The sequence below is a fragment of the Citrus clementina genome, unplaced genomic scaffold (genome assembly GCF_000493195.1).
Source record: "Citrus clementina cultivar Clemenules unplaced genomic scaffold, Citrus_clementina_v1.0 scaffold_5, whole genome shotgun sequence".
Taxonomy (NCBI): Eukaryota; Viridiplantae; Streptophyta; class Magnoliopsida; order Sapindales; family Rutaceae; genus Citrus; species Citrus x clementina.
This window is the reverse complement of record NW_006262201.1, coordinates 5,073,437-5,094,784: the sequence shown is the minus strand read 5'-3', so window position 1 is coordinate 5,094,784 and position 21,348 is coordinate 5,073,437. Positions and strand designations below refer to the sequence as shown.

The 21,348-nt window shown below is 32.6% G+C and overlaps 3 protein-coding genes across 5 annotated transcripts; 2 read left to right on the top strand and 1 right to left on the bottom strand.

Moving 5' to 3' along the window:
- Positions 1-937: 937 nt before the first annotated feature.
- Positions 938-6,984, bottom strand: LOC18042872 (MACPF domain-containing protein At4g24290). 2 transcript variants are annotated; one of them, XM_006431570.2, is made up of 8 exons: positions 6,587-6,984; positions 5,579-5,872; positions 4,738-4,976; positions 3,975-4,176; positions 3,367-3,435; positions 3,040-3,226; positions 2,627-2,793; positions 938-2,004 (listed from the first exon to the last, which is right to left on the bottom strand). In XM_006431570.2, the coding sequence occupies exons 2-8, from the start codon at positions 5,837-5,839 to the stop codon at positions 1,312-1,314; spliced, it is 1,818 nt and encodes a 605-aa protein (XP_006431633.1). In that variant the 5' UTR covers positions 5,840-5,872; positions 6,587-6,984; the 3' UTR covers positions 938-1,311. The 2 variants fall into 2 exon arrangements, with proteins under 2 accessions (XP_006431633.1, XP_024039811.1); XM_024184043.1 differs by having other exon boundaries at positions 6,801-6,984.
- Positions 6,985-9,143: 2,159 nt separating this feature from the next.
- LOC18042871 (macro domain-containing protein VPA0103) lies at positions 9,144-11,843 on the top strand. The gene is made up of 7 exons (XM_006431568.2): positions 9,144-9,330; positions 9,883-9,931; positions 10,016-10,118; positions 10,205-10,300; positions 10,388-10,462; positions 10,937-11,006; positions 11,421-11,843. Exons 1-7 carry the CDS (start codon positions 9,229-9,231, stop codon positions 11,499-11,501), a joined length of 576 nt encoding a protein of 191 aa, XP_006431631.1. The 5' UTR covers positions 9,144-9,228; the 3' UTR covers positions 11,502-11,843.
- A 298-nt stretch (positions 11,844-12,141) lies between these two features.
- Positions 12,142-16,661, top strand: LOC18042748 (macro domain-containing protein VPA0103). 2 transcript variants are annotated; one of them, XM_024184057.1, is made up of 7 exons: positions 12,142-12,495; positions 13,316-13,364; positions 13,452-13,554; positions 13,644-13,739; positions 13,829-13,903; positions 14,753-14,822; positions 15,361-16,233. In XM_024184057.1, the coding sequence occupies exons 1-7, from the start codon at positions 12,391-12,393 to the stop codon at positions 15,499-15,501; spliced, it is 639 nt and encodes a 212-aa protein (XP_024039825.1). In that variant the 5' UTR covers positions 12,142-12,390; the 3' UTR covers positions 15,502-16,233. The 2 variants fall into 2 exon arrangements, with proteins under 2 accessions (XP_024039825.1, XP_006431627.1); XM_006431564.2 differs by lacking the exon at positions 15,361-16,233 and adding an exon at positions 16,243-16,661 and having other exon boundaries at positions 12,149-12,495.
- Positions 16,662-21,348: the final 4,687 nt, after the last annotated feature.

The following is a 21,348-nucleotide window of genomic DNA, read 5'->3' as shown; positions in this document are numbered from 1 at the left end:
TTAATATAATTTCTATTCCTCTTTAATCTTCATTGATTTTACGATTAAAGTTGAGTTGTTAAGGATTATGAAAACTTACTCAACCGTAGTTTTCTTTAGCCTTTTTAGTTAAAGTTAAGTGCTTAAAAAATACTCGACCATAATGGTCAAGTATTAGTTTAAATTTTACAAGTAAAATTGGTCAAGTATTATAAATTTTACCAGTAAAATAAGAATGGTTGAGCAGAAAAATATAATAATTGATGGGTGAGTATAAATAGTTAGAGCTATTATAGATTTTTTTTTAATATGTATATAATATCAGATATCTACTTGGACAACTTAAATTAAGGTAACTTTTTTTTTTTAAATCTAAAATTTAAGTAGGTTTGAATTTAGTTGAAGTATAAATAGGTTTGAATTTAGCTGAAATCTAAATGGATTTAAATACAAATGTCTAAATGACATTTTTGTTTTTGTTTTTCAATATTTGAATATAAGCAACATCTTATTCGTTTTTATAAATAAAAAAATCTTAAACATGAATGTTTGACATTTATATCCTCATAAGTCAAAATGAAAATAGAGAGTAAATTCTATAGTTTAAAAAATAAAAATATTTTTAAAATATAATATTTATTTATACCTTTTTTCTAATTAAATAAAAATAGCAAAAATTCAATTTTTCTGTTTGAATGTAAATATCTAAAAATAAAATATAAGTTACAAAAAATAAATAACTAGATAAATAAATAAATGAACAAATTTAAACAAAAAGTCTAAAATTAATAAAAACTTCAAATTCAGATGTTTAAATCCTAACTCTACTATTATACTTATGAATTATGATATATGAATCGACGATTTTAAATCTGAAATGCAAGAGACCTCTTTTCGTTGATCCCCCATTGTTTGCTAGTGCACATAATTGGTATAATAGCAACATAAATACAAAAAACAAAATTTCAGGATGAGAAATACTTTATAGCCAAAATGCAACCAGCACTATCAAAGATTCAAGACAAGACTCTACATGAAGAAAAAAAAAATTACAAAAAATTACATTGCAACAGAAAATGGTGATAAACACAATAATACAACCACCACCGCCCATCCCAAGCGCTTCCAATCCGAAGCACTTCTTCGCCAAATGAAAAAGCTAAAGTTGTTTTGATTAACTAACGTATTTCTTCCAGTGGCCCTAGCGCCCTCTCCATCTGTGCCCTTTCTTTGATCTATACATCGTTTCTTTGATTCTTTCGCTAGCTTCTTTTTGCTTTTCATTTTATGCCGTCTTTTTTCAAAGGCTCGAGAGAGGGATCAAAAAATTTCCTAATGGTCTGATAATTCTTCTTCTTCTTCATCGGGTAATACTACAGTTAGCAAAGAATACTTAACTCGTAGCGAGATCCTGCCCTTCTCAACAACTAATCTTGCCCCAGAAACAACCCAATATCCGGGAGAATCTTGTGGTCCTCTAGTCATCTCCGTTGTATCAACAAATTTTAGAAGCTTTGGGGCTTGGACGGGAACAGGAGGGCCGCCAGGATACACGGCTGAGTTTATATTGACATCAGCTGGCCGTGGGGGGTGCTTCTGTACAGTTGTGAAGTGATGACTGATAAGTGTTGATATGAGTCCAGATTTTGGTGCCAAGCCGGGTGATCCATCCCATTCTGGATGCTTGACGACTGTTGCTCCTAACACAGTTGAGAAGCGGAGTCGTAAGAAAAGAATGTTTTTGAACCCGTGATTTTCGACATGTAATTGAGCCCCAGTAACAATAGAAAGATCCTCGTAAGGCTCAACAGGAGCTGTACAGACATGAGAGTAGTTCTTCCACTGAACTTTCTCATAGTATTTACGGTCATGATTCTCTCGACGGAAGTTTCCATTTGGATCATCTACGAGCTGGAAGATTTTCGGAAGTGAAGAGAGGTGCTGCAAGTGAATAGCCAAACGATTGCTGCTTCTACCTTCTAGATAGAGCCGCAGGCCTGTCACCGGCCTATGACCCACATCAACCTGTGGTAGATAAACAAACAATAAGGTTTCAGAAAGAAAATGATATGAGAAGCAACGCATAAAATAAGAAAAATCAGAACCAGAATGTGTTGACAATAACGAAAAAGGCACTGCAAAGAAACATGATGCAGCACCCAAAACCTCCAAAAGTGGCCAGAGAGACTGGGCAACTACCTGATGTCATATTATGTTAGCCAACTGGGTTCATGTTTCTAATTTATGTATTTATTTTAAATATAATGGTACTGCTATTTGGAAGTTGATGGCATTACTAAAGTTCAATCCAGATGGTTCAGTTTACATGCACTACATCAACTAATCAAAAGCTAAACAGCATAAACATAACCCACTAAAAATTATAGGATACCGAGTTATTTCCTTTGATAAAAGAAAAGAACAGCTACTCAGCACAAGCAAGGAAGATAAGAATGATGGGAAAAGAAAATGTGTCTTCCTAAAAGCTTCTGTTTTGAATGAAGGTGACAAATGAGTCTCTTAAGGCCATTCTCAAAGAAGAGACAAAATCTAGTCCAGTGAAAACACATACTAAAACTCTGTGAAAGTGGTACTGAAGAAAAGAAATATAAAAAGCAAGAAACTTCAACAAACGAAAAAGCTTTACCGGATTGGTATTCACAAAAAGCTTGGGACCCATGAGACTGAACTTTAACGATGCAGTACATTGTTGCTTCCGTTGAGGACCAAGTGGAAGCTCACTGAACACTGGCGCCCACTGCCTAGGTAGTTGAAATTCCAGAAACTGGTGGAGTTCTTCTATTGGTGGTTTATCTGCAAGAACAAAAGCCAAGCAGTTTAACTCTGCAAAGTTAACAAATTTTCTGCTCTAACCCATGCTTCTCTACTTATTGCAAACTTCTTTTTATTCAAGGCATTGCCCCCAAGCATATACTTCTATGAGAAAAAAAGATAAGCATGAAAAATAGTCCACGAATTCTCATGAACAAAAAATACTTTATAGTTGTAATGCAAAATTAGATAACTTTATATGCAAATAGAAGAACAGTTCTTGCTCACATCGTAAGTAGAGATTTATGGCATGACTTAAGAATCCACTCCCAGGCACTCCATTTAATAGTGAAGTAATTGGGATGAAGGACATTGCGATCACATCAGGTTCAAATTGAACAGTGTGTAACCATTCATTATGGGATAGGTTTCTATTGTCACTTCCCCCTCTCCTTTTGCAAATGCATCCCATATCCTGCAGATAAAACAATAATGTTATATCCATATTTTAAAATTAAAAGCTGTAAAAAATAAATCCTAAGATATTTAAATTGTTAGACAGAAGTGTTGAACTAGGTAATCGTGTTATGATGTATATTGTCTAACAATACAAACCTCTTTGTATGAATACGAGCTTGAAGGACTTGTATCAGCAAACCTCAAACGCTGTTCCCTGATGTTGAACTGTCATGAATATAATTGGGTCAGACACCAGGAAAAGATAAACACAAAAAACACACATGCTTTTCCAAATAGCTCAAAAATATTTTTCAGATACACCAAAATAAAAAATGATGTCTAACCAGATGACAAATATGGAGACAAGAATAGACTGAAAAGAGGAAAGAGGGGGAGGAAATTTATATTTTGACTAATGAAAACGCATAAAACTCTGAGGCAATTTACTTTAGATGATCACATATTCATATACATAATAATTAACGGATGACACTTTCTATTCAAAAAGTAATATGAAAAAAACCACATACCACCATTTAACCAATTGCAAACAGATACCAAAAAGGAAAATAACTAGAAAAGAGGTTATAAATCTTACAATTGTTTAATGTTTTTCATCCATTATAAAACCTTCCAAACAACAAGAATAATTCTATGAGACAACAGTATTTTATGTAGCCAATCAGATATACATGAAGTGACATGCAACAGTCTGAAACCAGATCTATGACGACGCACAAATTGTAGAAAAGTTTATCACAAACCTTGTCATTTTGGTGGAGTTGTTCAGAGGACAAGCTATATTGTCCATTTGCATCTAAAAACCTCTTATCCGCCATCTCTTTCAATCTTTTCTGTACATCAGCAGGTTGAAGAGTTGATGAATGCTTTTGTTTGACATATATTACATCTTTTCCTCCCATCTTCACACCAACAATTATATGCGTACCATACCTCTCGATAAAACTGAAATGATAAGCATGTCATCAAAGCTCATTGCAGTTTTACAGCTCAGGGGGTAGAATAACAATGATTATAAATCAAAATTTAGAATAAAAGTAAAAATTGAACATAAATCATAGTACTCAATGATAGATTTCACTATAGCAGACTGATTTGTTGTTACTATGTGCCACGAACAATAATGTATTGAATCAATATAAAAAACAATCTAGATGTTAATCCTTTATCTAGAAAAATTGTCAGTAACACTGTTTGTCAAGACCTGTGAAAAATGTCAATCTTGGAAACAAGCAAAGTATATAATGCAAATAAAAATGATCTTGTACATAGACTTTGTTGTTCAAACTCCCTGCAAATTATTCTAACACAGCTTCATCATCAAGCACAATGTTTTAAACATCAACAATAAGTTCCAGTGTTCTTCATACATAAGAAACATTCGGTAACTAACTGAAAGGTTTCTCCTCAGCAGTCATTGTTTTCAAAGAATAGGCTAATACTTAAAATCAAAGATCTTGAAATAAGGAAAAGACATAATCAAATTTGAGAAGACTTGAACTTCACCTTGCTAGTGCTGCAGGTTCCCATGTTGGTGGGACGGCTTTCTTTACATGGTCACGAAGTACCATCTGAGATTTCTCCAATGCAACAGAGTAGAGTGAGATAAACATCCCATCAAAAGCAAGGGTCTTAGTATTGGCTGCATCTTTCTGCCAACAACCCGAAAATTCGAACATGGCATTGAAGAGGCCTGAAGGAATTTTACCAGTTAAAGACAGTTCCTGATTGAACTGCTCTGACATCTGAGAAAAACAGGAAAAGAAAAAAAGAAGGAATGACGTTAAAGACACCCAAAATTAATCTTTTGCAGTCTACTCTATTATTATGATATTGATCAATAAACATTCAATTAATAACTCATATACCGATAAACAGGTCACACAAACAACCCATGTAATTCACACTGAGCAACCCAACAATCCTTGGAGTGCAAAAACTTCTGTCTCAGTAAGGATCAAATCTTAAACTTAACCCCACTATAGTCCCCAGGGTTTAAAAAGAATCAGAAATTTATTCACCAATAGGATCTTCTACTAAGAATGATTGATAAGATAGCATTACCATCACTACCATCTAAAAACTGATAAAAAAATTTCTGTACTACCAGTCTAATACTATGAGCTACAAGCAGGTTAAGTGAAGTTTCAGTTTGAATTTTACACACACACGTGCGTGCTCTTGTGGTAAGCCACAACCGTACTACGTACACAGCCTATTATCCATTGAAAGTATTCATGATTGAAATAAGGTAACAGTGGACTTCTTTAACAGGCAAAAAGAAAAAATCATAGTACTGACAACTATAGGAATGAATTGGTAAGTATGTGAGCCAATTCAAAATTACCTGCTGGAAGGAAAGAACATCGGACCTAAACCGTGTACGCTCCCCTTTGTCGCATTTTATGGATTTGGACACATTTGGAATAGAAATTCCACCTGGCAAAACAATTTCTCGACCCCCATCTTCATCAATCTCAATCAACCGTGAATCTTTCAAATCTCCTTTACAATACTTCAATCTCAGATCTATAGCTATATCGTATCCACGCCCAATTGACCCAATAGCAACCTCAGCAGCCTTTTGAGCTGAAACCTTAAGTGCCATTACTCACCACATAACTCTTGTTCAGCAAAACCACTACCAAAATTACATAAATTCAAAATAAACATATTTAGCTCTATGTTAATTAAAATTTAAACAAAATTTCAAGATAAACCACATCCAATGCTTACAATATGTAGTTTGACATGCATATATAACTCAGAAATCCACATAAAATTCAAAGTACATGTACTGCTTCAAAATAAACACAAATTTCGGAAATGCCACACACATAAACCAGATTCAAACTCCATAATTTGCTCAAAATACACAAATGTAGCTCAAATTATCACTAACTTCACACAAATTTCAGAAATAAAGAAATTTAAACCCTGCCATAGCAAAAAATACATATATTAAGCGCAAATTAACCTGGATTTTCACTATTCCCCCCCCCCCCCCCCCCCAAAACAAAGCGGACGTGAAACCTACATAGAGCTCAAACTAAAGCATATTCAGCTTAAACTAACACAACTTCCACAAATTTCGAACATTGAGCAGATCAAAATCTCCACAACTAGCTCAAAACCAATTATGAACTAACTATCACTTACTTCTCCGCATGGACCAGATCTAGTCTCATCAAATGTTTAAATACAAACATAATCAATTCAAATTACAGCTGAGAGGAAGCATTTTTTAAGCTCAAATTGAACAAATTTAACACGTTTTACACGAATAAACAAGATCTAAACTCTTTGCAAAATCAAATACAGGCATATTCAGCTCAAAATTCACAAAGTCTCATACATTTTTCACACTGTTTTCAAATTTTCAGCTCGCCACAATGCTCGAGCTCGAACTCGGAAGTGTCAAAATAAAAAACAAAAAATGGCACAAATTGAATCCAGAAGAGTAAGTCTTGTCGATTGAACACTTGACCAAATGCGAGAACTCGACTCTCTCGAGAGAAGTTTGGAGAGAGAAAGTGAAAAAAAGAACAATATTAAGAGAGAGAACGAACAAACCCTAGAACGATGAGAGTAAATTACTTTATTGTAGGGAAAAGAAAGAAAAAAAAACACGAGACACGGAAAATAATTTTTTTTATAAAATTATATGAAAAATAATGATGTGTTGAGTGTATTGATTTAGTTTGACTGAGCTTCCTGTTTTTAAGAAGACATCTATTTGACATGTGAAATAAGGTTCGGGTCAAAAATGGAGGACTTCCAGTGATGGTGGAGTGATAAAGGTACTGCCTGTTACGTTACGTCAGAGACAACCAATTAAAGTGGGCGAAATCTTTTGAGTTTGAGGTTTTTGAATAATGTTAATCATGTACCTGTATTTTGTACAATTATCAGAAATTTCTATTCTTTTATTAATGCGCGCACACACACTAACTCTTAGGCCATAGCAACCCAGTTCCCTTGCATCCCTTGATTGGCTTCGAACCAAATCTATTGTATGGTTATACAATTATCAAAGTGATGTTTAGAAATTTAGTTTTTATGGATATGTGATAAACTACCATGTCAGATGTTACGTGATATGATAGTAGCCTCAAGTAAGGTATAGTCCCACCAATAAGCATTTGGTTTACTGAGAGAAACATTGCACTTATAATGTAGAATGCAAGGGTTCGAGCCTCCATAAGAGATTTATGAAGGTTAGTTTTAGTATTCTTTCAATTATCAAATAATTGAGTGGAGTAGGTACCCCTGAGTGGAGTAGACACCCTTCGAATATTAGAGAGAGTTTAAAGTATCTCGACAAGTACTTCAATGTGTTAATGTATGGCGGTGGTCGCAGTTGTATAGTATGATTGTAAATATTAATTGTAATGTTTAATATAATATTAGTAACAATTTGTGTACAATAGAATTAAAAAAAAAAGGTAAGGTATAGTCCCTTATGGTTTGTTGTGTTATATATGATATTAAGAGACAACATAGTTGAAAGTCATTATTATTATTATTGCGATTATTGAAGGGTAGATTTTCTTTAACCAATTAGGTGCTTTCTCCCTAATAATTAAAAAAAAAATAGTTCTTAAAATAAGACAATTGTGAGAGTAGGACCAAGCCTTTGAGAGAAGCTTCGTGAAAGGAGCTATTATGATAAGTAGAGCTAAGAAAGTATCTTACATAAAAATAGAGGTGGCAATATGGGTCAAGATTCGTTTATTAGATTCGATTTGATAGGAATTAAGTAGGTTTGTGTTTGAAAAAAATGATTTATTTAATAAATGAGTGAATTCGATTTAATTCGCTAATTAAATGAATTAAATCCAGATTTGAAGATATTAATTCGTTTATTCATTTAGAATTTGTTTAATAAACGAGTTATAAACAAATCAAATACAGATTGCTTCGTTTAAAATTCGTTTAATTAAATACTTTTGTCCTAAAATGTATTTGAATTTTTTTAAAAAAATTTGAAGGTTATTTATATTATTAAGGATTTGTAATTTGATATTTAGATGACTGTATATTTAATCCTAAAATGTGGTTTGGTTATTTGTATTTTGTTGTAGGATATTAAATTTGTGGCTTTTTTATATTTTATTTTGCTTAATTTTTTTTATTAATTATATTTTTCTAAATGAATCCTTTTTCAATTCGATTTGTTATAGATTTGTAATAGGATAAACGGATAATAAACGAACTCAGATTCAATTTGATTCGTTTTTTAATTCTACTAAACGAATTAAACGAATCAAACTGAATATTTGTTTAATAAACGAATCCAATATGAATCTTGAGATTTTAATTCGTTTAATAAATAAATCAAATCTGAATCAGTAAAATTTTGACCTAATTCATTTACAATTCGATTCAAATTCAATTTGTTTATTCGTTTTGCCACCCCTACATAAAGAAGAGTTCTTTTATAAATTCACTGCTTGATTTATAATGAAAATATAGAATTTTGGTGAGGTGTGGTTCTTCCATCCCCTATGGTCTAATTTGCTGCTTAATTGGTCAAAAATAATATTACTATTGTAGGAGCTAAGGAGAGCAGATTCTATTTATTTATTCGTATCTTTTTTAATGTAGTAAGAAAATTAGTTCTTAACAAAGTTCGAGGGATTATGATATCAGGACAAACTAATACATATCAATAATTTATAGATGATATATTACAAACTGAGATACGAGCCTTGTAACCCCAATTTGTAGTCATAACACTATTTTTTTGAATCTCACATTAAAATTACAAATCTTAACAGAAATAAAATTAAATGAGTTCAAAATGTGAGAAGTTATTTTAATATTTTGAAATGCAGGGGGTATGATGAAAATATCCAGAAGACATTAAACAAGCAACGGGAAGCCGTAGTTGACTAGTTGCCTCTGTGAGAAAGCCGGTGGACAGCCATTGGCATCATCCTCATCCTTTGTTCACATTTCTCACGATCTCGTTTGTTTATTCATTGGACGGCAGTTATGACTTTCAAAGTTGCTACGCTGTCGTTGTCAAGTAGTGCGCTCAAGATCAAGAGAGGAGATATCTCTCAGTGGTTCGTTGATGGCTTTTCTGATGCAATTGTAATTGCTCTGCACTCTCTGTATCTCTTTTTGTATCACATTTCTGGTTTTTTTCCCCTTCTTTGAAAAATTTCATGTGTGAAAAATTTATTGAAGCTACATTGGAATATGTTTGTAGTCGAAAATTTAGGCCATTAATGTACTTATGTGAATCGTAACTTTGCTATTTCTTATGGTATATTCAGTTTCCTGTAATGGGGTCTTTTTAAAAAGCGAGTTGTAATCAAATAGTGGAGCTTGATTGATCAGGGATTATGAATGCTTCCTCTACCAAAGGATCTTTTTGAGAGTGCTTTTGGTAGTGCCTAAAGCGCTTTTAAGTAGCCAAGAGCCATTGTGTCTATTGGTGTTTTCCTAGAGATCTTTTGACATTAGAAAGTGCTTTTTGAACAAATAATTTATTGGTGTTTTTGCAAGAAGAACAATTGACTTGAAAGTACTTTTTTGCAAAATCACTGGCAGCACACCTTACAGTTAATGATCGCTTGATTGAATAGGAAGGTTGGTGTTGAAAAGGGAAATTGCAATTGATTGAATGGTTGTTTGCTATAGGTTAATTCAGCCAATGAGAAAATGCTTGGAGGTGGCGGTTGCGATGGAGGTACTTCCCCTTGAGTCTTACTTTTATCTATTTCTATAAATGTTGCATAACAGGCCTGTACTAACTTTAGATTCATTGTGCTAGCTATACATAGGGCTGCAGGACCAGAACTTCTAGAAGCTTGTTATAGAGTTCCAGAAGTTGGATTTGGAATCCGTTGTCCCACAGGAGAAGCAAGAATTACACCGTAGGTTATTTGATTTCTGTTTTGCTGGTTTTGTAATTCCAGTATCATGCACAGTTGGAGCATACTAACACATTGAAACTATGCAGAGGTTTTAAATTGCCTGCATCTCATGTGATTCACACTGTTGGCCCAATCTATGGTGTTACTATTAACCCTGAAGCTTCCCTGAGAAGTGCGTACAAGTATGTTTATTTTTTTCTGAACTATACCTGTGGTAGTTTATTTTGTAATAATAAGATTGATTCACTTGTTACCTACATTTGTTACAGGAACAGCTTGAGCTTGGCCAAAGCGAATAACATTCAGTACATTGCTTTTCCTGCCATATCGTGTGGCTTATATTGGTAAGTTGACAGGTAATAGAAAGGAACCAGTTTCGATTTGTACGTTTTCTTCTTTTAGATCCATGTAAACTTTGCATCTGCTTGTCGAGGAAAAAAATTAACATTATTGATTTCTTTGCGCATATCTCATTATAATACAGTGAAACCTTGACTTCCTAGATGGAGTGAATTACATTGCTGCTTTTTATGCTTTATTTGAAGACGAGCTGTTTATAGAAAGGTTTATCTGTTTGTGATGCTGGCTTACTCGTGCAAATTCTTGACTTCCTTAGGCACAGAAACTTGTTCCAGGAAGTATTAGGTGTTAAGTTAGTGTATTCTAATTCATCTGATAAATCTTTAAATTTGGGACAGAATCTACTGATGACTTAAGCAATGAATTTTAATGAGTTTAAAGGCTCTGAGTTTCATGTGGTTGGAGTGTAAAAAATGCCTGACAAGTTCATTTTTCTTTTGCTTTTAATAATTTATCAGTTATCCTCATGAGGAAGCCGCCACAATAGCTATATCTACAGTCAAAGAATTTGCTAATGACTTTAAAGAGGTATCATATAATAGTATTTTGCTTCATGATACTCCTTGCTTCCTGCACTTTCAAAGTCTATTCAAACAGTTTTACATTATTAGGTCCATTTTTACTTCATCTTATAGCACTATTTCCTGTTGATATGTTGATCTACATGAGGACCACGATCTTCTAGGTAAATTTATTCTATAAAAATGGGAATCATTTCATTACTTGAATATGAAACTGAAAACCTGGTAACAAATTCAGAACTCAAAGTGGTTAATAACATCAAATGTTACAACGTAGGATGTCATACTTGTCGAATTCAACAATAAGCGGCTTACATAACAGAATGTGAATTGTTACAAAAACATATTTTTCTGTAAATTATAGCACATACTTTGTAATTTTTACTGGTCGTTTCTGCAGTAAAACGATTGTTCTTTGCAGGTGCACTTTGTTCTGTTTACAGATGATCTCTACAATCTTTGGTTGAAGAAGGCAAGGGAATTGCTGTCTTTTTCATCTTGAGGATGTAAAAAACTTCGAAGTTGGTACAAGTTCAAAGTTGATGTCCTTCGAGCAACTGGTACATCAGTCTTTGGACCAAAAAATTAGAGGGATTTTACAAGAAATAGGCTTACAAAACGCTCAAATTATGTCAATATGCCGATTTTCTAAAATGTCAAAATTACATTTCCCATTAAACTTCTGTTGTAAGTTGCAAATATGCACCTATTAATCAAAGAAGTTTGCGCGAACGAAAGCACATGAATTTACCTTAAGAGCGAGCATTTTGTTCTTGCAAAAATATGTACGATAATATGTAGTCTCCAGATTCACCTATCAACTTAGTAAATGCAAGATTCAATTTCTTATTTTAATTTCTAAGAGTTTGTTTTTAAGAAGAAATTCTGTAGCATAGCTTTTAAAACTTCCTAAGAAAAAAGAAAATATTTTTCATCAAACATTTATAAAACTAATAATGAATTTAGGGTAATTATTTATGAGGGATTTTTTTTGAATAAACTAGAAGATAAGAAAAATATATATCATATTGAAACTTGTATTTTTGTAGTCTAAATTTCATTATTATAATTCATATAACTTGATTTAATTATAAAATTATCTTTATCCTTGATTTAATTATAAAATTATCTTTATCTTGCAAATTCCTCTTTTTAAACTATTTCACTAAACATTTTTAATTTCGGATGATATTGTTATTAGTATTTTAGAGTTAGTTGTTATTATGGGAAATCTTAGGGAGTGTCAATAAAATTCTCCCAACTTTAAAACAAAATACCGTTGACAAAATGAAACCAGTCGACAGCCCGGGCAGGCAGCAACCCCACGCCAAGCGGCTACATATGACTCTCGATACGACGGAAACGGCATAAAGCTAGCCAAGCTTTTAAGCATGACTTTTAAAGTTCAAACGCTGTCGTTTTCGACTAAGACCTCTCTCAAGATCAGTAAAGGAGACATCTCTCGGTGGTGCGTTGATCGCTCTTCTGATGCAATTGTCAGTTATCTCCCTCTCTTTCTTTCTTTTCTTTTTTCTTTTTTTTTTTCGTTTTTTTGTTTATTTATTCTTAAGTCTTTTTGTTATATGTATATGTGATCTATAATTTTGGTGAAAATTGGAAAAGAAGTTTGTTTAGTTAAGATTTAGAAAAAATGCTAAAGAATCAGAGCACTGACAGAAACAATGATAAATCTGTGCCAATTTTCCTTGTTTTCCAATTAAGTGAGTAAAACGACGCCGATTTATCACTGTTTCTGTTAGCCTTCTGTTTAATATTTCTGTCTGCAAATGATTGATAAACTTCTTAAGGTCATACACTCATACTTTAAAATGAAATTTAAGGGGCAAATCATAAAATATTTATTTTGGCTTTTGGGAGCCGTTAGCTCTGTTCCTTATTATAAATTTGAGATGCAAAACTTATTTCCTAATGGGTGCAGTTCTCGACTTTACCATGCAATTGTTGTCTCTGTTATGTTAATATGTGTAATTAAGTAGCTGTGTCGTGTCATCTTGTCAACTCCGTAATGTGTAGCTTTACTCTATTGAGGCAACCTATTTGTTTTATGCTTTCTGTATAAAGCGTCTGAAAGATTTGATTAGTAAGAGAGATCGCCACTAGTTCGGCGAAATTTGAGATCTAAGAATTACTGTTATGGACTCTTGAACCTAGCAATAACTTGCTATAGCTCTGTTGGTAGTTTTAAATCTTTTGATATTCTTTAATAGGGTCACCTTTCAATAGAATTGTAACTTCAAATTTGGAGCCATGGGATTTTTATGGATTATCTAGTTATTGAATGTCTGTTTTCTGCAGGTGAGTCCAACCAATGAGATTTTGCTTTTAGGCGGGTTTACTGCTGCAGGTACTCTTCCTTGAATTTATGTTGTAATTTTGTATTGTAAATGAACTCAAAATGGACTTGTAGCAACATTCGGGTGAATCTTGTTAGCCATACATGAGGCAGCAGGACCAGATCTTCAAAAAGCCTGTTATCAAATCCCAGAAGCCCAACCTCGAGTCCGCTGCCCACCAGGAGAAGCAAGAATTACACCGTGGGTTATTCCGGCTTAACTTCTGATGTACTGGTTTTCTCATTCCTGTATAATGCTATTGTTGGCACTAACATGTTGAAAGAGTGCAGAGGTTTTAAATTGCCAGTATCTCACGTCATTCACACAGTTGGCCCGGTGTTTAATTTTCATTGTAACCCTGAAGACATCTTAAGGAGTGCATACAAGTGTGTCTAGTGTTTTTTTGAACTATAAATTTACTAATTTCATTTTGCAATTATGAAGTTGAACTTTATTTTTCTTAAATTTGCGGCAGGAACTGCTTGAGTGTGGGCAAAGCAAACAACATTCAATACATTGCTTTTCCTGCCATATCATGTGGTGTATCCCAGTAAGTTAACACTTAACGGGAAGGATTCATTTCAATTTTTATATCTAGATAATTTGAGTGATCTATACTATGTGCCATCTAATTACAAGTGATTCTAAAAAATAGAAAAGTATCAAACACTCTCCTGCTATTGGTAAAGCTCTGTTAAAATTAATGTTACAGGATCATGACTCATGCCATTAAATTGCAAACCAATTGTGGTTTTCTTGAGTCATTCTGGGTGGAGCTTAGTGCAAAAGTCACTACCTATGGTATGGATTTGATAGAAACAGCTCTTTAAACTGCAATGATATGTTGGCAGTTTCATCATCATTGAGAGATTATGTAAAATAAACTCTCATGTGTTTATTCTTATCGAGAAGGGTAAGAGAGTAAGAATTGAGAAGGGTAAGAGAGTAATTCTTATTTGTCAAACCCAGTCTGCAGGGAAGTCAACCGGATTTTCAACTTTTCACCTGCATGTCAGGGACAAATATATGAGCTACTATGAACTGTATTGTGAATACTTATTGAAAATATGTTAAAATTCGACCTTTCAGGCGAATGGACTACATTATAGATGTTTTGCTTTTCGAAGATAAGTAGATTGTAGAATGTCTTTTGTATTTATTACTCTGGCTGGGTCAGCAACTTTGGTCCTATAGGCACTCATGCTATTACGGAAGAATTACATAATACTCTAATTTATCCTGATACATTTTTAAGACCATTATATGTTGATGTAGTTAACTGATGATTTTAATTTAAACCATGAATCTCAATGGATTGGAATTCTGAATTTTATTCCACTCTCTTCCTAGAAAAAGTTCCAACATTTTTTTTTCCTTTTTTGGTTGAATAATTCATCAGGTATCCTCCAGATGAAGCTGCCACAATAGCTATATCTACGGTGAAAGAATTTGCGAATGACTTTAAGGAGGTATCGCATGATAAATTTTGCTTAATGATCTGATAGTACTGCATTGTTGCACCTTTTAAATTGAATCTGGCATTTCTAAATGATTCACTTTGCATTTCTCTTTATTCATTTATTTGTTTACTTTTATCATTTGTGTTAAATATAACTCAAGCTCTTCCTGTAGCCCTTAGGCTGCAAATAGCCTGATAAGCCCTACCAATATTGTTTTTAAACATATATTTTTGTTTATGAAGCTCGACAACATATAGAAAATGTGTTTGTTGACTGTGTTTGTGAAACAGTCCTGCAGAGAAAGAGGATCCGTTCTCTAAATATTTCATTGAATTTGAAAAATGTATGTAGATGTTTTGATTGTTAAAAACACAGTTCAAAACTCCAAAGTTCTGCAAAAAAAATTACATCATGCTTGTTCTTAATAATTACATTGTCTTCACTCAACATTTTATCCAATGTCAATGGTTGTCATCTTTCTCTCTCTCTCTCTCTCTCTGTGGTTACCTGCAAAGCATCAACCTTTACTTTGATACTCTCCCACCAGGCCATAAATTTGTCTATTATATTCAAGTTCACATCCTTAAATGCCCTACTTCTCCCAACGAAGTTCATAGTCCATTCTTCAGTTAACAGAGCCAAAATGAAGAATAGGATAACACAAGAAGCGAGCTTCAGAAAGATGTGATGAAGAAGAGAGAAAGAATTTTTCTCAATTGGAGGTAATTAAAAAAGGATTAAAGAATTAAAGGTGAGTTAAGAAATGGGACAGTAAAGTAAGAGGACTTGGAGAAAAATGAATGGATTATTTGGCGAGACAGATACTAGAAGAAAGTGCTTTAGAAGCTAATGACTTCCTTTTAAAATCTTACTCTGGTAGCCTGCACTAATGCTGTTGTTGTATTTGTAAGTTACCAAAACAAACCTCAACAAGGGCTCATTTAAAAGATTGTATGAATGTTCACATTCACTTAGGTTGTATGTTATTTAATATGCATTGTGAATCATCTATGTGTTAAGTTTTATTAGGACATTCCAAGATATTGTTAAACCCTTCCATCAAATGCATTTTTGAAAAAATATTATGAAACAAGTCTTGAATCTTGAAAATTTCAAGTTCATTTTTTTTCTTTTTCCTTTTTTTAACAAATTAATGTCTTGGACTCTGGGAACCCTGTTGGTTTTTGTTTGGACTCAAATATTATCAGGCTGCTACCAAAACCTTACTCTGTTGTGACAGATGATACTAGGTCACAATTAAAGTCTTTCATCCTTTCAATATATTATTGCCATTTCTGCGCTGACTTTGTCATGTTTGGTTAATTTTATATGTACATGTAACAATTCATCCGTTTGCCTTCCTTCAAAATATGAAATATCTCTGATATTGCGAGTCAATGTGATCAATTCTATGGGTTGCTCTTTGCAGGTGCATTTTATTCTGTTCACAGATGACATCTATAATGTTTGGTTAAAGAAAGCAAAGGAATTGCTCCAAGGCTAGTGTAAGTTGGCAGCTATACTAACTATCAATCTTATAATCTTTCGAGGAAACAAAAATCTCAGATTTTATACAGTTGAGGAGTTCAAGCAATTGTTGTATTATGATTCCATGTTCGATTTGTAAATCATGCGAAATTTTTCATAAGATGGGTGTCTGAATGGGTTGTGTTACTGCTACAAGTATGACAAGTTACAAATCATTGTGTTCTATCTCCATCATTGATTGGGGGAGGACATCTCTCATGCATGTTATATAATTTTTCACGACATTCTTTCAGTGTAGTAATCTTTTTGCGACTACATTCTTTCAGTGTAGACGTAAGTGTTTTGAATATAATAACCGTTGCCCCAAAAAGATTAACGAATTTTAACAGCATAAATATGAATATAAATAAGTGAAGAATTGTATCTACTTTTATTTATTATGTTTATTTAATACTGTATATGTAGTTATTACAAATGATCTAGTTTAGAATTGATATTCTTAAAGGATGTAATAGTATAATTTGTAATATATGTTGGATCCCCCAATTTTACATGCATGTAAGATAGGAATTGCCATATATGTTCTATAATTATAGTATATGACTATATGGCATAATAGTTCTTTAGAAATTTAAAATAGTGCAGGATCTTGGACTAAATGAGCACTCTTGTAGTTATAATTTTTTTTAGTAAAGATTTTTTTGGATTAACTTGGTTAATTAAGTGTAAAATAGTCAAAAGAGGGTGTGGTCATTTTTAAAATATTGTAGGGTTTACGTGTAGATATAATCAAATCATGTGGGTATAAGTGTCCTTTTATGCATTCAATTGAGCTTTACCAAAAGACAAGATGGAGATAATTTTGCTCCACTATTTTTATGAATTTACCTCACTTCTAGATAATAATTGTAATAAGTTCAAATATACAAATCAACACAAAATATTAACAAATAATCAACTAAATTCATTTTATAATTTTTTTACTTAAATATCTTTGACAATTAAAGATGTTTTAATGTAAGTTTTATTTGATTGTTTTATTCCAAGAATATAAAATGATTAAATTATTCAAAAAACATGAATTCTTGTATTTTTAGTTTAGGTATTTAATTTTATTTGATTAAATCTCTAAATTTCTTATTTATTTATATTTTCTAAATATATCGTAAATTTATTATAATTATTTTTAAAAAATACAGTGAATTTATAAGAATTTGAGGGTGGAAATATCACTGCTACCCTAGTGGACTAAATTAGAGCAAACAAAATTCAAAGAACCAACTCGAGAGGAGCCAATGACCCATCCAATTAAAAAATTGCAAATAATTCGCCCAATTTTGACTTCAAGCCTTGCAAGATCACGTGTATTTATTTAACACAAAGCACATGGTTTGCCCACTTATGGCTCTTAAACATTGATATTAATTATTTTAGGTACTACGAGAATGAGATGGAAGTGGCCCTTTGACCAAATGTTCAAAAGCCCCTTTAAAAAAAAAAGAAAAAAAAAGCCGAGATTAAAAACTAAGGAACCTTTTAAAAATCAACCACAATAATTAAGTAATCACTTTCGCATTTCCGAGATTTCTTGTAAGCTTCCATGAGTCTACCGTATGTGTCAAAAAGAAAACAAATGCATTTGCATGCTTCTAAAGAAAGCATTTGAGAACAAATTACAAAATTAAAAAGCATTTTAAAGTAAAAATACGCTTTAATCCTTAAATCTACCATATGTGTGTAAAATTATGGTTATGTTAGTATTGAGATTGAATAATTATAACTTAAAAACTATAATGTTAAAGTGTTTGATAAATACTAATTACTGTGACTTATAAATTATATCGATTTGATTAATTACTTGTAAATGTTTCATTTTATTAACATTTAAGTGTTTTTTTTTCCAGTAAGCTACGACTATTTAACTTTAATATTAAATAGAGCGATTTATAGAAACTTTTTTTTAATATATAACAACTTATTATATGTAATTACTTGAACCCAATGTCAATTTTTTTTTTAACCCTACACAAATTCGCATTCTACAAAATTCAGACATCCTGATCCAACAATTATATATTATTGTCGTCTTTATTATTATTGTATACCTCAAATTTCCCAAATTAATTATTTATTCTCTTAAAGTAAACTGACCATGTTATTGAACTGTAGCTCATATTTTCTGACCTCTATGTGGCCCCTCAATCACACTCATAATTTGACCCCATTTCCAAAACCTACGTTGTCTTTGCCTCTCTAGTGATGCATATAAATAAATTCCTTCCCTACTCTTTTTCCAAGCTCTCTATCCCTTTGAAAATCTTGCCATATCTTATCCCATCTGCCCTAAGAAAGTTTTCTCTAAAACAAATCTAGCAAGGAAGGCAAAAAATGAATGGGTATTCTAAGATGAAAATCATTGGTGATACCAAATCAAGATCCATAGATTTTTCGTCGGATCTTTTTCCATCATCTCCATCACTTTCTGAGACCCGGAACCCGAAACCCGAAATCCCAGAATCCAATCTTGAGGAGTTGATCAAGAGCAATCCTCTCACAAAAACTAACAATACCACCAGTAACAGAAACAAAACACAAGATTCATTTTCATTTTCAGAGCAAGAAGAAGAAGAAGAAGAAGATCAAGTATGCAACATCAATTATAATAACAATAATAACGATGGAGAGAAGTTTGGTAGCCATATAAAGCTGAGAAGAAACAGCACAGTTTCTGCTTCATCAGCTGCTTCTCATGCACTTCAATATACAGTTAAGAGAGCTTTCTCCATGAGAAGATCTTCTTCTGTTTCTGAAAGATATAGCAGGATCCATGACCAGTCTGTGACTGTAACATCACCCTTTGAAGATGAAGATCTTGCTGAGAAGAAGAAGAGGAAGAAGAAGACGAAGATTAGCAAAAGCAAGATCATTAAAGCCTGTAAGAAACTTTTTGGACTCTAGTTATTTTTTCTTTCATTGATCTAAAGTTGCTGAAAACTCTCATTTTTATTTTACTTTTTCTTTTGTATTTTTCAACCCAACTTTTGGGTTCTTTTTTCTTTTTCCTTTTTTTTTTTCTCAAGTAAAATTTTCAATTAAGTTGTTGAATTTGGTTAAGTTAAAGTCAAGCTTCGAATGTTTTTTCAGAGTTAGAACATGTGGAAAATATTTTTGAATCAGATTTTACCTAATAATATGATGGATCTTGTTTGTTATTTCATGGCATAAAAGTCAGCTTTAGGTACACAGGATCAATTATTTTATTCTTTATTTCTTTTGTCTGGTGCTGTTCATGCAGCAAGTGCTGGCTTTTTCATCATTGGATTCTGATTGGGGTGAAGTTAATTTTTTGTACTTTCACTTCTGAAAAATTATTCGATTGAAGTTATTAATCATGATTTCCTTCCAAAAAAAAAAAGTTATGAATGATTGAAAACTGAATATGGTGTCTAACAAAATTATGAATTACTTCAATTTTTAATGTATAGGTTAATTTTAATATATAGATAGAATCTAAATTCTATTTCATTGCTTCCTGTATTTGGATTTTCTTTTTGCTTATTCTAATCAATCTGAAATAATAAAAAAACTGCTCTTATGATTTCAAATTTATTGATTTTTTCATTAGTTTCAATATGAATCTTGGTATCCATTTAAAAAGGAATCAAATCGATGAAAAAAAAATAAATTTAGGCATATATTATTAAAAGAAAATCAAGTTAATAAAAAAATGAAAAAGGAAAAGTAATCGATCTTTTTAGCATTCCGGAAAAGTCGTTGATTTAGTAGTTACAGATGATCCAACGAGTTCTATAACTTCTTCCGATTTTAAAAAAAAGGGTACCCCGGTTCATCCAACGATAACATTAGGATCATACTCCTTAAAAATTACACATCTTATGAGATCACTTAAATTTTTAGAATGTTATCTCCAAAAAAAAAATAATTATAGTAATTTATTCGTGGTTACTGTAGTGGTAATAATAATTGGGAGAAATTTGTGGTGCAATTGTGGTACCGTGTTACAGTTGCATCCAACCGTTAGATGTCAATAGACCCTACCAATTTAAGTGCATCCAACGGCTAGATGCAACTATGACACGGTACCACAGTTGCACCGTAACCTGATCCCAATAACTGTGGCAATATGTGGAAGAGACTTGGACACACCATTTCTCCAAGAATAAAATATATTGTTTATTTTTTATTGCCTAGATTTCTCAATAGTCCAAAACATGTCATGGTCACAAAGCTGTCATCAATCCCTTCTGCATATTTTTAGTTTTTTTTTGTAGGCATAAGGTCAGTCAGCATTGGATTCTTTTTGTTTGGGTTCTCCAATTTTTGGCATATAATAAGACCATCAAGGCATCGACATCCAATGATGGACCGGTACAAATGTGATAATGAACATAAATGTAACTATGTGGAAAAAGAAAAAAAATGCTTTAATTTTATAAGAATATTTTTTCTGGGAGCCAAATGCCAGTTTCTGGGGAACAAAGTGAATTCTGATGACATTTGCTCGCTCAGTATCCTTATCCTAAATACATTACAACCGAATCACAATTTCAGTGAAGTTTAATCTTGACTCTTTCAGGCTCCCTGCATTCTTGGCAACCAACTTCATAAGGTAGCTCAGCTCAATGCCCTGAATTCACACAAATATGAATTGCAGCCTGACATTCTGCTTGCTCTGTTTCTGGTTGATATGCAGCACAAGATATGTATCAGTGGAAACATACGGAACTGAGGTTCCATGAATTAGATTAATCGGCTAAATTAAAACATACCCATGCACTATAGAAGCAAGCAAGTAAACGCATACCAGAGTTTTAGTCATTGGTCTTTGAACTGGCCTGTCTTTCCAGTGTTGACTCCATTCTCACCCTATCATCACTTGTCCTCCAAAGTTGGGGAAAAAGATTCAATTGAAAAGTTTTCATGAAAATTAATTATCTTACATTCTAACAGACGAAAGAGAGAAATTACAATCATTAAACACATATTGTATGGGCACAAGTCAACATAATTATACTCACATTGAACA